General features: G+C 55.4%; 1 protein-coding gene across 5 annotated transcripts in view; it reads right to left on the reverse strand.

Annotated features, from left to right (window-relative positions):
- PASK (PAS domain containing serine/threonine kinase) overlaps window positions 1–13,489 on the reverse strand; it is a 48,260-nt gene that overhangs the window by 26,596 nt on the left and 8,175 nt on the right. For all 5 annotated transcript variants that reach the window (XM_064383434.1, XM_021665050.2, XM_064383433.1 and 2 more), the window contains 7 exons: window positions 12,073–12,305; window positions 11,148–11,318; window positions 10,122–10,262; window positions 9,427–9,561; window positions 6,728–6,973; window positions 5,436–5,604; window positions 2,545–2,701 (listed from right to left, as the gene is read on the reverse strand). In XM_064383434.1, the coding sequence (XP_064239504.1) occupies window positions 2,545–2,701; window positions 5,436–5,604; window positions 6,728–6,973; window positions 9,427–9,561; window positions 10,122–10,262; window positions 11,148–11,318; window positions 12,073–12,305 (1,252 nt within the window). The remainder of the gene's footprint in view (window positions 1–2,544; window positions 2,702–5,435; window positions 5,605–6,727; window positions 6,974–9,426; window positions 9,562–10,121; window positions 10,263–11,147; window positions 11,319–12,072; window positions 12,306–13,489) is intronic.

The following is a 13,489-nucleotide window of genomic DNA, read 5'->3' on the forward strand; positions in this document are numbered from 1 at the left end:
CACGCAAATGCTGGGAAACCGCACAGCCTCCTGCAGGCCCAGGTGAGACAGGAGGCGAATCCACACCAGGAGGGTCTCACGAAGCCCCTTGCCGAAGCGTCTGGGCAACTTCTGGGGCACAGTCCAGACACACGGGTGAGGCCCCCAGGCAGCCCTGTGTCTTCTCCTGTGCTCTTGGGGCCCTGAGTAGCAGACCGCCGCAGTCGTGTACCCGTTCTCCTCTCCACAGTCACCTGGGTCCACGGCCCTTTCATTAAAACCCTTGGGCTAGATATGTTTGGGGATTTCAGAAAAGTCATACGGTCACTTGCTAGGTAGAAACCAGCAGGCTGGGGAGAGGGCCTTGCAGGCATCCACTGTCCTGTGTCTGCAGCGAGGCCTCTGAACACTCAAACTGCAGAGGTCAAGGGAAAACCATGAACAGCTTCACACGTGCCCAGGGCCAATTTGCCCAGCAAATGCTTTTAGCATCAATTCTAAGAAAAAAAATGTCAGTGCTGGGGGCTTTTTGGATTTCACAATTTTGGCTAAGAGATTGTGAAACTGTGGATCTCTGACTTTCAGCATGATAGCAGCCCAGGAAACACGAGGCCAACCTCCAGCTGCCCTGGCAGCCAGGCATCACCATGCCACGCAGTTCTGGCCGGCGTGCAGCGAGGGAGTGAAGGGTGTGGCTTCCAGGTGATGAGGGCCACTCATCTGCCGAGTGCACACAGGCCTTGGGGTGCTGGGACCTCAACCCGCGGCAGCCCCAGGGACTGTAGGTCCTCTGGTGGGGATGTGCCAGGTCCGGGCCTCCACGGGGATCCGAGACCCCACCTGCTGTCTGAGCACATCACTTGGGGTCTCACCTTATGAGGAAGCACTCAACTTAGTCCCTGGAACACAAAAGCACTCCACACAGCTCACCCCCTGCCTACATGCTTCCCTACACGATTCTCTCTTACTGTGTTAGCTACTGTCCGGACCAGACCACAATCCTCAGGGACACACCTCAAGGCTCTGGCAATGCTTATTTGTTGAACAAGTGACGTGTAAGTGAATGACTGAACGGGTGAACCAACGGATGCATCTCCACAGTCACAACTGCACTAGATGTGGAGTGGATGCTAATCAGACTCTTAGAACTATGGGATGCAAAAACGTCCAATCCAGTAGAAAGACTAGGAATTGGCTGATCTTGGGCAACTGCCTTGGTACAACCAAGTCCCGGAAGATGAGCTGTGTCCAAGGTCCTGAGTGAGGAGAGCGATGGGTCACGTGGCCTGTGTCCACCGAGACGTCCCAGACGAGGGGAATGCTGGCAAGGGAGCCCGGCCGCTAGTGCTGTGAGCACCCACGGACCAGGATTGGGCCCTCAACGACAGCCGCCCCAGTGCAGCTTGGTGGCATCCCTATGAGAGGCATGCCTTCCTCATCTGGAGAGGTGCACACAGCAAGTAGAGCCAAAAGCTGCCCTCTGACGACACTGAGTGTGGACCCATAGTCACAAAGGGCATCGGGGAGGCTAAGCAAACAAGAGAAAACACTGGCACATCGGCCAACAGGCAACGCTGCATGAGCTAGGGCGCCATCCAGGAGGCCTGCAGAGGAAGACCTGCAGGACATGCGTGTGCACACACATACATGCACGCTTAGGACGGCGTGTACAGTGTAAGCCCAGCCCTGCTAGTTACATGTGAGCACGCATATAAATGGATAACATACAACTATAGTTAAATGCACAGAAAAGAAGGCCTAGAAGGCTCTAACTGCTGACCACGGTGCCCTGGGGGGAAGAGTGGGATTGGAGGAGGGGGACTGGAAGACGGCCAAGGGAACTATTCCTTTTACCATTATTCTTCTGTAATTAAGAAAACACATCTTCCTGTATTACATATTTTTAAACTAATTTCTTCAAGACTGGAAAACACAACGATGTGGATAACTGTCCTAGACACGGCAATGAGCAGAAGGCCTGCAGAAGGAAACGTGTGGGTCAGGCTCGAGGGCAGGTAGTGTCACCTCCGCCCTGACCCAGGGTGGCGGGGTGTGGGGGGCACGGCGTGGGAAGGGACCCGGGGTCTGCAGGCATCAAAGAAAGGGTCCTGGGCCACCTGGGCACCCACATTTTGGGCACCCTTACTGCATGCTGTGCATAAAAAAAGATTCTGAAGAAGAAAATGGGTTGAAAACACGCCCACGTGCTGCGCACAATAGGCCTATGAGAACAGAATGAGTTTTATTTCTACATTTCCAAATGCTCCTAATTCTCTAATATAAACTTCCTTTACTCTAAAAAGGATCATTTAAAACATGCAAAGAGCAGAGCTTCATATGACTTTGAAAATGATAAAATTACGTTTCCATCAGTTCTCTGCAATCTACCTAAACGTTCTGGAACTCTCGACAGCCTGTTTCCTTTCCCTACGTTGAGACAGTAACACCACGGTGCCCTCCCATACAGGCTGACGAGGACTCAGCCAGGCCCATAGAAAAGCCAGCCGTCACTGTGTGTGGGGCAGAGCAGGCGCTCAACGCAAGTGAGTTTTCAATGGGACTTACCCTGGAGCAGGCTGAGGTGAGAGGTAGGAAGGGAGCCGGCCTCCGGCTCCCAGCTCGGTCTGAGTCCCAGTGAAGATGTCTTCGCTTTCCACCAGTTTCCGGGCCTCCTCTTGGGGCAGAACGTGGCCACCAGCAAGCACGACATTAATCCTTGGGTCTGGCAGCAACATCAAAAAAGAGTGTTTGGTCTTCGCAGGCACTCCCTAAGATGATCTACTCATGAGCCGGAACTCACTGAGGTTCCTTCACAGCATGACCAGCAGCAACCACCTCTCAGCACCCTAGGCGTCCCCGGTCCCAACCAACGCCCACTCTCTGCCTCCTGGTCTCCCTGCTGCTCGGCCCAGGACCCCTGCAGCCAGCTACCACGATCCTATTACTGCAAGTCAGAGCATGGCCCTCATCTGCTGACAGCCCTCCAACGGTCCCATCTGACTCTGGGTGAAAGCAAAAGCCTCTGCCATGGCCCCCAACCCTGTGGCCTCACTCTCCCAGCTCTATCTGGCCCTCTCTGGCCAGTCACCCCGCCTCCCTGCTATAGCTGAAGTATTAGAGGCCTTGGGATCACTGCTCCTGAACCCAGAAACGCTGGACCCTGGGCACCTACGAGGCTTCCTTAGGTCTCCTGGGCCCCCAGGCCTAAGACCGCACACCCTCTTCCCCGCTTTGCCTTCCTCCTGAGCTCTGGCCGCTTCCCGGGATCCACGTGTCACCTGGCTCCCGCCGGGTCCCATGAGGGCAGGGGTGCTTGCCCACAGCACAGCCTGGCATGTGGTAGGGAAGGAGTGCATGTCTCTTGGTCACATGAGAGAAAGCAGCCTGCATTAGGAAGGACCCTGAGAGGCTGGGTACAGTGGCTCATGCCTGTAATCTCAGCACTTTGGGAGGCCAAGGCAGGCGGATCACCTGAGGTCGGGAGTTCGAGACCAGCCTGACCAACATGGAGAAATACCGTCTCTACTAAAAATACAAAATTAGCCGGGCGTGGTGGCGCATGCCTGTAACCCCAGCTACTTGGGAGGCTGAGGCAGGAGAATCGCTTGAACCCCGGAGCCAGAGGCTGCAGTGAGCCAAGACCATGCCATTGCACTCCAGCCTGGGCAACAAGAGCGAAAATCCGTCTCAAGGAGAAAAAAAAAAGGAAGGACTCTGGGAAGAACCCTAGCCCCAAGCTGAGGGAAGCCTGCTATGTGACCAGGACAGCTGGGTGGGTTTGGCACAACTTCTCCAAGAGGCATTTTTGACAGTAACTAGCAAAAGTGTTCATTGCCTGAATCCAGAAGTTCCACTTCTAAGAATTCATCATAAGGAAACAACGCAAGAGGAACAGAAATGTTGTGATCCCGCCTCCCCACCACCAAATATCCAACAAAGGGCATGTATTAAACACACAGGCATGCACAGGTAACAATTTGGACTTTGAGACAGAAAAACCCAGATACGATGAGAGGAGCCACATGCTAAGGAAAGCCAGGATTTTAAGGAGAATCAACAGCTTAACAAAGCATCTTTTAAAACAAATTTTACAATCCAGCTTCTAATGCCCCAGGTGAGACCCTGTGGGGGAAGGAGGCCAGAGCGTGTGCCAAAGAACTCAGGCGAGGCCCAGGAAGCTAAACGGTGTCTGACGGGGAAGGTCTATCTAGGCGGTATTCTCCTCAGTGACCATATTAAATCCACTTTCGCACTCATTCAGCACCCAGGTGACCACAAGCAGAACCACCTCGCAAGCCAGCACCTGCTGACCCGCCTGCCCCACCACGACTGGGAGCCTCGAGTTTCTGCTAGCACTTGGCACTCTGTCTTTTTCTCTCATGACCTCTGTGTCCTTCCATAGAACAGAGACCCCCACCCGATGCCCCAGCCACACCATCCCCCGGACCCTCGGGCCCCAGCCTGGCCCAGGAACTCGAGAACCACACCCAGTGAGCCCACTCCAGGTGGGCAGAGCACCTGGAGGCAGAGTCCGGGTCCCTGCTGAGGCAGAGCCAGGGCCAGGGAGCACCCCTCGCCCGCCACGCTTGTCAACAGAAGAGCGAGCGCTATGGAAGCAGCCAGGGGCCTGCTCCTTACCAGGAGCTCAGGCGCAGGCCCTGCCAGGGCATCAGCGGGTTCCACAGCCCCCCAGTGCTCCCAGCCGGAGTGGGTCCCTCGGGCCAGGAGGCGGTGTGCTCACCCTGCCTTCACAGGCCACACACCTAAGACTGCGCATACGAAAGGGACTCGGGAGTATTTGTTGAAATAATTTAAAATGTTAAATTAAAAGTATGGGGGATAAACATAATTAAACCAGGAAATACTAGTAGGAACATTCAATTTAGGAATTACAGTCGACCCTTGGTACACCCAGGGGATGGGTTCCAGGACCCCCAGAATACCACAATCCGAGCACCCTCGAGTCCCGCGGCCCACCCCGCAGAACCCAGGTGCATAAGAAGTCAGCCCTCCAGATATGCCAACTTCACCTCCCACCGATACTGTAGTTCTGAGGTTGAACGGACCCTGCAATGTCAGGCCCCATTGTTCAAGGGTCAGCTGTAATCTGTTACGCTACACGGATTCACTCAAACTGCATGAAGCTCCACACATCTACTCAGAAGAGACAAGACTGTCGGTTAGCTGTGTCTCAGATAAACTATGGGACAGGTGATGCAGTCTTGGGGGGTTTCTATTCTTCTCTATTCTCATACGTTTGTAAGAATAACACGTGTCACTGCCCGAGACAGAGAGGAACATCAAACCAGCAAACAGTCACCCCAACTCTGGCCCCACCCCACCCCTGAGACACTGGAGGGGAACAGCTCCTACTCGCCCCAGCCCTGTCTCAGAAACAGGGGGCCGTCTGGGGCTGAGCAGCCCATAGGCACCTTCAGGAGGAGGACATGTCTCACCCTGGGAACCCTCAGCCAGGTCCTGGCCCTGCCACGGATCCGAGATTGTCTCCCCACACCCGCTCTTGTCACTGACGTCCAGGCAGCTGGCCAGGTCTGGTAGCTGTAATGAGCTGTCGTATGCAAGGTCCATGTAGCTGTAGAAACCAGGAATCAGGAAAGTGATATTCTAGAAAACAAAGCGGGGACACTTCAGAACCTGGAGGATCCACACTGACCCACTGGACCGTCCCCCTGGGGGAGAAATGAACACAAGGAGAGCCAGTCCCTGCGGGTTCATCCGTCAGGGTCAGGAGAGGCCTCGAGCTGCTCTGACAGGTACTTTCTCTGAGCCTGTGTGTGCCCCTGCACCGGGACACTGCCCATAGCCGTAATGCCGGAACCCACTCTAACCTCACAGAGGGCACACGCATCCATGCCTCCAAAAATCCCTGCAAGGGCACAACGCCCTCAGCTCCTGTGGGAACCAGGAATAATGCTAACTGCTTTGTAATTAACTTAAATCGAACTTAACTACAATTTAGCTTAGCTACTTTTTAGTATTTCTAGTATGGTGAGAAATGAACCCCTGCAGTTGTGTCTTAAGCTCCGGTCCATCAGTCAGACCAGATCTCTCAGGGCTTCCAGGCACAGCGCTCCTCTCCCTCCCACTGATGGTGGTTGCTGGGGTCGGGTGGAGAGGAAGGAGCTTGCTGGCTATGAGCAGGGACCTTCCTCCCTGGGCCCCAGGTCCCTCCTGAGTAAAGCAGCGAGGTGGAGAGCTCACCGGGCGCGAGGCCTGTAACACGCACGCCAGCGCTGCAGAGCACAGCAGCCTCCTCCGAGGGAACGGGGAGCCCAGCGCCAGGGCAAACCCACCTTGCCCAGGAGCAGCAGCCTCCTCCGAGGGAACGGGGAGCCCGGCGCCAGGGAAAACCCACCTTGCCCAGGAGCAGCAGCCTCCTCCGAGGGAACGGGGAGCCCAGCGCCAGGGAAAACCCACCTTGCCCAGGAGCAGCAGCCTCCTCCGAGGGAACGGGGAGCCCGGCGCCAGGGCAAACCCACCTTGCCCAGGAGCAGCAGCCTCCTCCGAGGGAACGGGGAGCCCAGCGCCAGGGCAAACCCACCTTGCCCAGGAGCAGCAGCCTCCTCTGAGGGAACGGAGAGCCCAGCACCAGGGCAAACCCACCTTGCCCAGGAGCAGCAGCCTCCTCCGAGGGAACGGGGAGCCCAGCGCCAGGGAAAACCCACCTTGCCCAGGAGCAGCAGCCTCCTCCGAGGGAACGGGGAGCCCGGCGCCAGGGCAAACCCACCTTGCCCAGGAGCTCGCCCTTTCCGTAACCAAACAGCGTCAGCGCGAAGCTGTGGTTGATGCCGTGGATGGTCCCGTCCGGCAGGAGGGTGATGAGGCCGCTGATGGTGCAGAACACCCAGACAGACGCCCAGTAGTCCCTCGAGGGGGCCACCTCCTCGCTGCTGGGTTCGGATTTCAGTTTTAAGCTCAGAGGGAAGGTGGTGCCATCCCTGGCTCTTCCAACAGACCTCTGAATCTTGAGATTCTGAAAGAAAGGCTCATCGTTCAGCTCAAGCCGTGTTTCACGTGGCCAGAGCAGAGTCTGTGCTGCTTCGGACCCAACTTCTACCCATGTCATCAGGGAAAGTCCCCAGGACATCTCACACCCACACTGCTCTGCCTTCTTCTCCTCCTGGCCCCAGCTTGCCCAGAGAGGAGCCCTTCTGTGGGTGGGGAGGACTCACTGTCCAGAGCCACCCCAGGCACAGTGGCCCCAGGGCAATTGAGACATCCCTAATGAGGGGGCCAGGCACCAGCAGGGAGGGAGGTAGGACCGTGGGGCTCAAGCTCGGGGCTCAGCCATGCCGCTGGCAACAGTGCCATCCTTGCTCTGGCCCCAGGGTACTGGGTCCACAGGCTGCACCCCACCAGCTGCACATCTGTGGATGTATTCTCCCGCCCAGCTCAGGCTTGGGCAATGTCCAAGCATCCACCTCTGTGGGTGGCCCAGCCCCTCCCTCCATCCTCGTCCCTCCCACCTAGCAGGGCAGTGGTTTCCGCTGTCGCCTTCTCAGCTCCCCGTCACCCATACAACCAGACCCTTTCACTGCACTGCCTCTGCTTTAAGTACTTGGAGTGTACTAGGTTCCCAACTAAGACCTGATGAATACAGCACTCCAAACCAAAGATTTGTTTGTTTGTGAAGGAATCTTGCTCTGTGGCCCAGGTTGGAGTGCAGTGGCACCATCTTGGCTCACTGCAACCTCCACCTCCAGGTTCAAGTGATTCTCCTGCCTCAGCCTCCCGAATAGCTGGGATTGCAGGTGCCCACCACCATGCCCAGCTAGTTTTTGTATTTTTAGTAGCAAGGGGGTTTCACCTTGTTGGCCAGGCTGGTCTCAAACTCCTGACTTCCTGATCCATCCACCTCAGCTCCCCAAAGTGCTGGGATTATAGGCATGAGCCACCACACCCAGCCCAAAACAAAAAAAAATTTTTGTTTTTTGAGACGGAGCCTTTCTCTGTTGCCAGGTTGTAATGTAGTGGCGAGATCTCAGCTCACTGCAACCTCCACCTGCAGGGTTCAAGCGATTCTCCTGTCTCAGCCTCCCAAGTAGCTGGGACTATAGGTGCATGCCACCATGCCCAGCTAATTTTTGTATTTTTAGTAGAGATGGCATTTCGCCATGCTGGCCACAATGGTCTTGATCTTTTGACCTTGTGATTCACCCGTCTCGGCCTCCCAAAGTGCCGGGATTACAGGCATGAGCCACCGCACCTGGCCACCAAAAATGTTTGAGTTTCTTCCCTTTATGGTTACAAGACGACAAACTAGACCCCAGCCTGTGTGTCTGCCCTTGTTTAAGGGCTCACCCTGTAAAATGGGAGAACTGGAGGGGCCATGGCATGGCAGCTCATCCACCCTGTCCTCAACATAGCACTGCCCCCGTCAAGGTCAGAACTCAAGACCCCAGGCTCCCTGTGGCAAGCCCAGGCCCTGACCCAGTTCTCCCAAACCTAGGTGGCCCCAGGTCCCAGTGAGCCGGCCAAGGAACAAGCCGGACGCAGGGTCCCCTTTCCAGGGCTCACAGAGTTCGTCTCGATTTGCTGCTGCAGGGTGTTCGGTGGCTCCAGCTTGGGGCTACAAGGAACAGAGCTGCTGCTGAGAACACACTCATGCGTGTTTTCCAGTGCACATTCCTTTGAACACATTGCCTCGGATGGGTTAGAGGTTTGCTTCTGCTCAGACTCAGCAGATACCACCCAGCAGCCGCCCAGAGTGGTGGCACTGGCTGATGCTCCTGCCAACTCCAAGGCCCAAGTGGCTACTGCTTTAGAGCGAAGGACACAGAGAATGGACGTGGGGGCAGCAGGGCTTCCAACCGAGCTGGGAAGCTTAAAATAGCAAATGACAGGCTCACAGGGTGAAGTTCTTAGTTTAAGGCAAGCCAGAAAAGTGGGGCGTTCCTGTGGATGTCCCGAAAAGATCTCCTATTTCTTGCAGCACCAGAGCCGATTTCGGCCAAAACCTGCAGGCTCTTGGGGTGTGATATCAGTTTAATGCAAGCAATGGGGTCCTGTGTGAAAGCCACACACTAGGTGGGACACGGGGAACCTGGAGGATCCGGTTGACTACCAGAGCCTCAGATCATTCCCCAACCTCCAATGCCTTCCAACACCGCTCCTCCAGCCCCCAACCGACTGATGAGGCCGTCCCGCTTTGAGGGGAACCCTATAATCAGCCAGTGCTCCCTAAAGAGAGACCCCAGCGCATGCCCCCAGCAGGCTCCAGGGGAAGACTCAGGGGACAAGTGGTCAGTGGGGGACCACATAGGCTCCAGCCCTTGGTCAAGGCCTCAGCGCAGAGAGCTGAAGACTGAGCACGCCCCACCCCAAAGCCACTCCTGTCTTCGGGAACCCTCTGTTTTCATCTCCAGTTACGGCTTCGGAGCCAAGAACTCGACCCCACCCCATGGTGCGAGAGGTCAGGAGCCCTACCTTTGGGATGTGCTGGCCAGAAGGAGGGAGCTGCACAGAAGGGATCAGGTCTGTGATGCGCTGCCCAGCCACGTCCTCCCCAGACACGAACCCGTGAAGATGGGCAAAGAGACTGTCACACGACGTGATGGTCCCCTGGAGGAAAAGCCCAGTGCTTACTGTAAAAGCTCCTTGCACTTCAGCTCCAAATATCACTAAGCTTCAAAACCGTCAAGCCAAAAGCAAGACAGCTAACGTGACTTCTCCATCGGAAGTGCAAGAGACATAGACACGTAAATTTGGTAAGAACATCATCTTTCTCCTTCTACCAGAGATGTATCTATATTGTGGGCTTTCTTGTTCTTCAGGAGCCTGGCCCATACCACAGGCTCATTAATGATATCCCAGTTCACATATGAGGGCTGTCCCTAATGCCAGACTATTCTGGGGGTTTTACATACATTATCTCACTTAAATGTCGAAACAATCTCATGAGGAGTTATGATTATGCCCCAGTTTACAGGTGAGGAACTGAAGCATGAGAGGTTCCTTCCCTGCCCAAGTGCACACAATCAGTGAGGGCAGCACCGGGCAGACCCTGCAGGCTCCTCATTCTCTTTCTTCCCAAAGGAACGGGATGGACACAGCGCTTGCCAAGGAGGAAAAAGACACTGGCTCCAGCGTCCGTGAGACCTGAGGCAAAGCTGCACACTCACGTCGCTCTGGAAAGCCACCCAGGTGGAGACCCTCTCCACAGGCTCCAGGACCACCACGCAGCACAGGCGGCGCTCCTGCCGCATCTTCTTCATCCACACAGACACCGGAATCTTCTCCCCGCTGCGGCTGACGACATCCACCTGTGGAAACGGAGGGTCACACCTGCGTGCCGTGGACCCAGAAGGCCAGTCTGGATGGGGAACCTACTTCCAGGAGGCCCTTCCAAACTCCAGGCACTGCAACGTTTTCAACATCTGCTTACCTGCCTTTCATTTCAGAAATTTACCAAACAGAAACACGATTTCTGACACTAAACATTACAACCTCCAAGTGAAAGTTTTATCAACGGAGTAGATTTCATTCTCAGGCTCACAGTAATATTGCAAGGTGAAAAAAGCAGTATCTGTTATTTCTTAAAGAAAGAGACACCAACACATGGTGAATATCTTAATTTTTTCTTCTTAGTAGTCAATTTCTTGAACCAGCAGATTTCGGATACAGTTGGTCCTAAGCTTTCTCCATGCCTTGGGCTTGGTCCTCCACATCCAACTCAGCTCACCTGGCAACGTCCAGGTAGGACACACGGCACAGGGGAGAGAGTCAACGCTGTCTAGGGAGATGCTTTCAGGCCCAGCCCCTGCCCGCTCCGACAAACCCAAACGGAATGTATACATGGTGATGTAAACATCAATAGACAGGAAAACCGTCCACTCTTGAGAATCCGACGTAGGGCCCGGAAGGACTGCAAAAGGCTAGTGAAGCTACAGCCCTCAAACACAGCAGGGGCCACCCCACAACGCCCCCCGGGAGCCAGCCACAGCCACAGGGTCCATTCCCACGATGATTCGCTTTTAAGGGCCCCCCACCACCGCAGCTGAAGCAGGGAAACGGCCCCTGGGATGACATTTGCAGCTGAAGAAGCTGAGGTGGCCACCCAGCAGAGCTCCGGTGGGGAACGCTGAGCTCTTCCTGCTGTGGGCTGCCGTCTTGAGGCCTGACCAAGTGCTGCACCCGCACCCACTCACCACCGTGCCGAACACCACTGCGGCGTGGCCGTCAGCCTCCACGTGCTCCTCGCTGAGGGCCTCAACCACGTCGGAATCTGACCTCAGAAAGAACTGTGTGAGCTTCTGGCCAATCAGATCCTGGCTGCTGTACCCCAGGAGCCTGCAAGCTTTGTCATTGGCAACCAGGATCTGAGGAGTTACGAAGAAGAGCAAGGATGTAGACATCACCAGCAGCTCCACCAGCTGCCGAGAACAGCCAGGCACACAGGAGGACCACACAGAAGCCAGCCTTTTCCTGACAGACAAGGTCTCACTCTGGTGCCCAGGCTGGAGTGCAGTGGCACAATCATAGCTCACTGCAGCCTGGAACTCCTGGGCTCAAGCGATCCTCCTGCCTCAGCCTCCTAGGTAGCTGGAACTACAGGTGTGTTCCACCACCCCTGGCTAATTTCTCTGTAGAGATGGGATCTTGCTATGTTGCCCAGGCTGGTTTTGAACTCCCGGGTTCAAACAATCCTCCCACCTCCCAAACAGCCCAAATATTTTTCTTTTTTTTTTTGAGACACAGTCTCGCTCTGTCACCCAGGCTGGAGTATAGAGGCGCCATCTCGGCTCACTGCAACCTCTGCCTCCTGGGTTCAAGCGATTCTCTGGCTTCAGCCTCCTAAGTAGCTGGGACCACAGGCGCACACTGCCATGTCTGGCTAATTTATTGCATTTTTTAGTGGAGACGGGGTTTCACAGTGTTAGCCAAGATGGTCTCGATCTCCTGACCTCATGACCCACCCGCCTTGGCCTCCCAAAGGGCTGGGCTTACAGGCGTGAGCCACCTCGCCCAGCCCCCAGTATTTTTCTAATTGCATTAAAACACACACATTCCAGGTTTAAGGCACAAACCCCAAATCCACATCTATACAGCTGGATCTAAAACAGAAGCAAATACCTCTGTGGTCTTGGCATCCACAGTGAAGATGGCCTTGTTAGGGTTGCACACGGGGGCCGGAAGCAGGGGTGAGGACCACCCTGAGGACAGTCCCCGCAGCAGGGAGCAGCAGGACACACTGGCCCGGGGCCCGGCTGGGTCCGTGTGCTCGGGGGCAGCAGGGCAGTGCAGTTTGCTTGTACAGATATTTTGTGCAGCCAGTGATGACAGACAGTAGGAGCTCCATCTGTCTTCTGGAAAGAGAAGAGAAGCAAAGCTGTAAACTTCACACAGCTGCCAGAGTCACTTCTGAAACAGGCCAAGCATACAGCCCTTACCCTCAACTCCTGCAAAAAGATCCCAGGATGAAGTCCATCTGCACAGCTAGTGCACACTCACACCACGTGTCTGAACATGGTCCCCAGAATCCACGCAGGCAACCACCAGCTCCGCTCGGAAGCACAAACAGTACAAGATCAACACTTCTGTGTCTAAATTACACTGAAAGCCAGGCATGTCTGGGATCCCAGCTCTTTGGGAGGCTGAGGCAGGAAGGTTGCTTGAGTTCAGGAGTTCAAGATCAGCCTGGGCAATATAGGGAGAACCCACCTCTACTAAAAATAAAATTTTAAAATTAGTTGGGCATGGTGGTGTGCATCTGTAGTCCTATCTACTCAGGAGGCTGAGGCAGGAGGATCACCACAGCCCAAGAGTTTAAGACTGTAGTGAGTTATGATTGCACCACTGCACTCCAGCCTGGGCAACAGAGCGAGATCTTATCTCAAAAAACAAAAAAGTTTAACCATACTCGAAGGTCCCTTCCTTCCCCCTTTCTGTCCTCTATAAGTCATTCCAAGACCCCACGGCCCCTCCGGCAGCTGCCTGTCACTCACTCCTTGGAAGCGACCTGCGACTGAGGAGCTCCTTATGCAGTGTTCTCACTGGCCTGCCGGCTTCACGTCCCACCACTCCAACCTGCTCCCAGCAACACCGCCAATGGCTCCCAAAACACTCGGCCCCACAGTGACTCCTCAGGCCTCTCCCTCCTCCCTCACCACCCTCCCCGGGCACCTGGGCTCCCCCACCTCCCACCCTCTCACCTCTCAGTGACCCTGGCTCCATCTCACCCACTCAGTGTAGCTTTAAACTCATCTAAACTAGAAATGCATCATGACTTCCACACTCATACCTCCAGCCTGGACCCCTCCCCAGGGCTCCCAAGGCCCACTCGCCCTCTTCCCACCTCAGGAGACGCCAGCTGCATTCTTCCCGTGCTCAAAACCAAGCACGCAAGACCTGGCCCTTCCGTTTCCCCTCCCCTCCATGTCCTTCATCCAGGACCCCTGACTTTCTCAATGAGTGGCCCTACGCTGACCATTCTCAGAGGCTGGAAACCACACGGCTATCCAGCCACTCTCTCGCCCCTCCTCTTCCTGGA

This window comes from Aotus nancymaae, unplaced genomic scaffold (assembly GCF_030222135.1).
Source record: "Aotus nancymaae isolate 86718 unplaced genomic scaffold, 86718_ANA_hifiasm-v0.15.2.pri h1tg000031l, whole genome shotgun sequence".
Lineage (NCBI taxonomy): Eukaryota > Metazoa > Chordata > Mammalia > Primates > Aotidae > Aotus > Aotus nancymaae.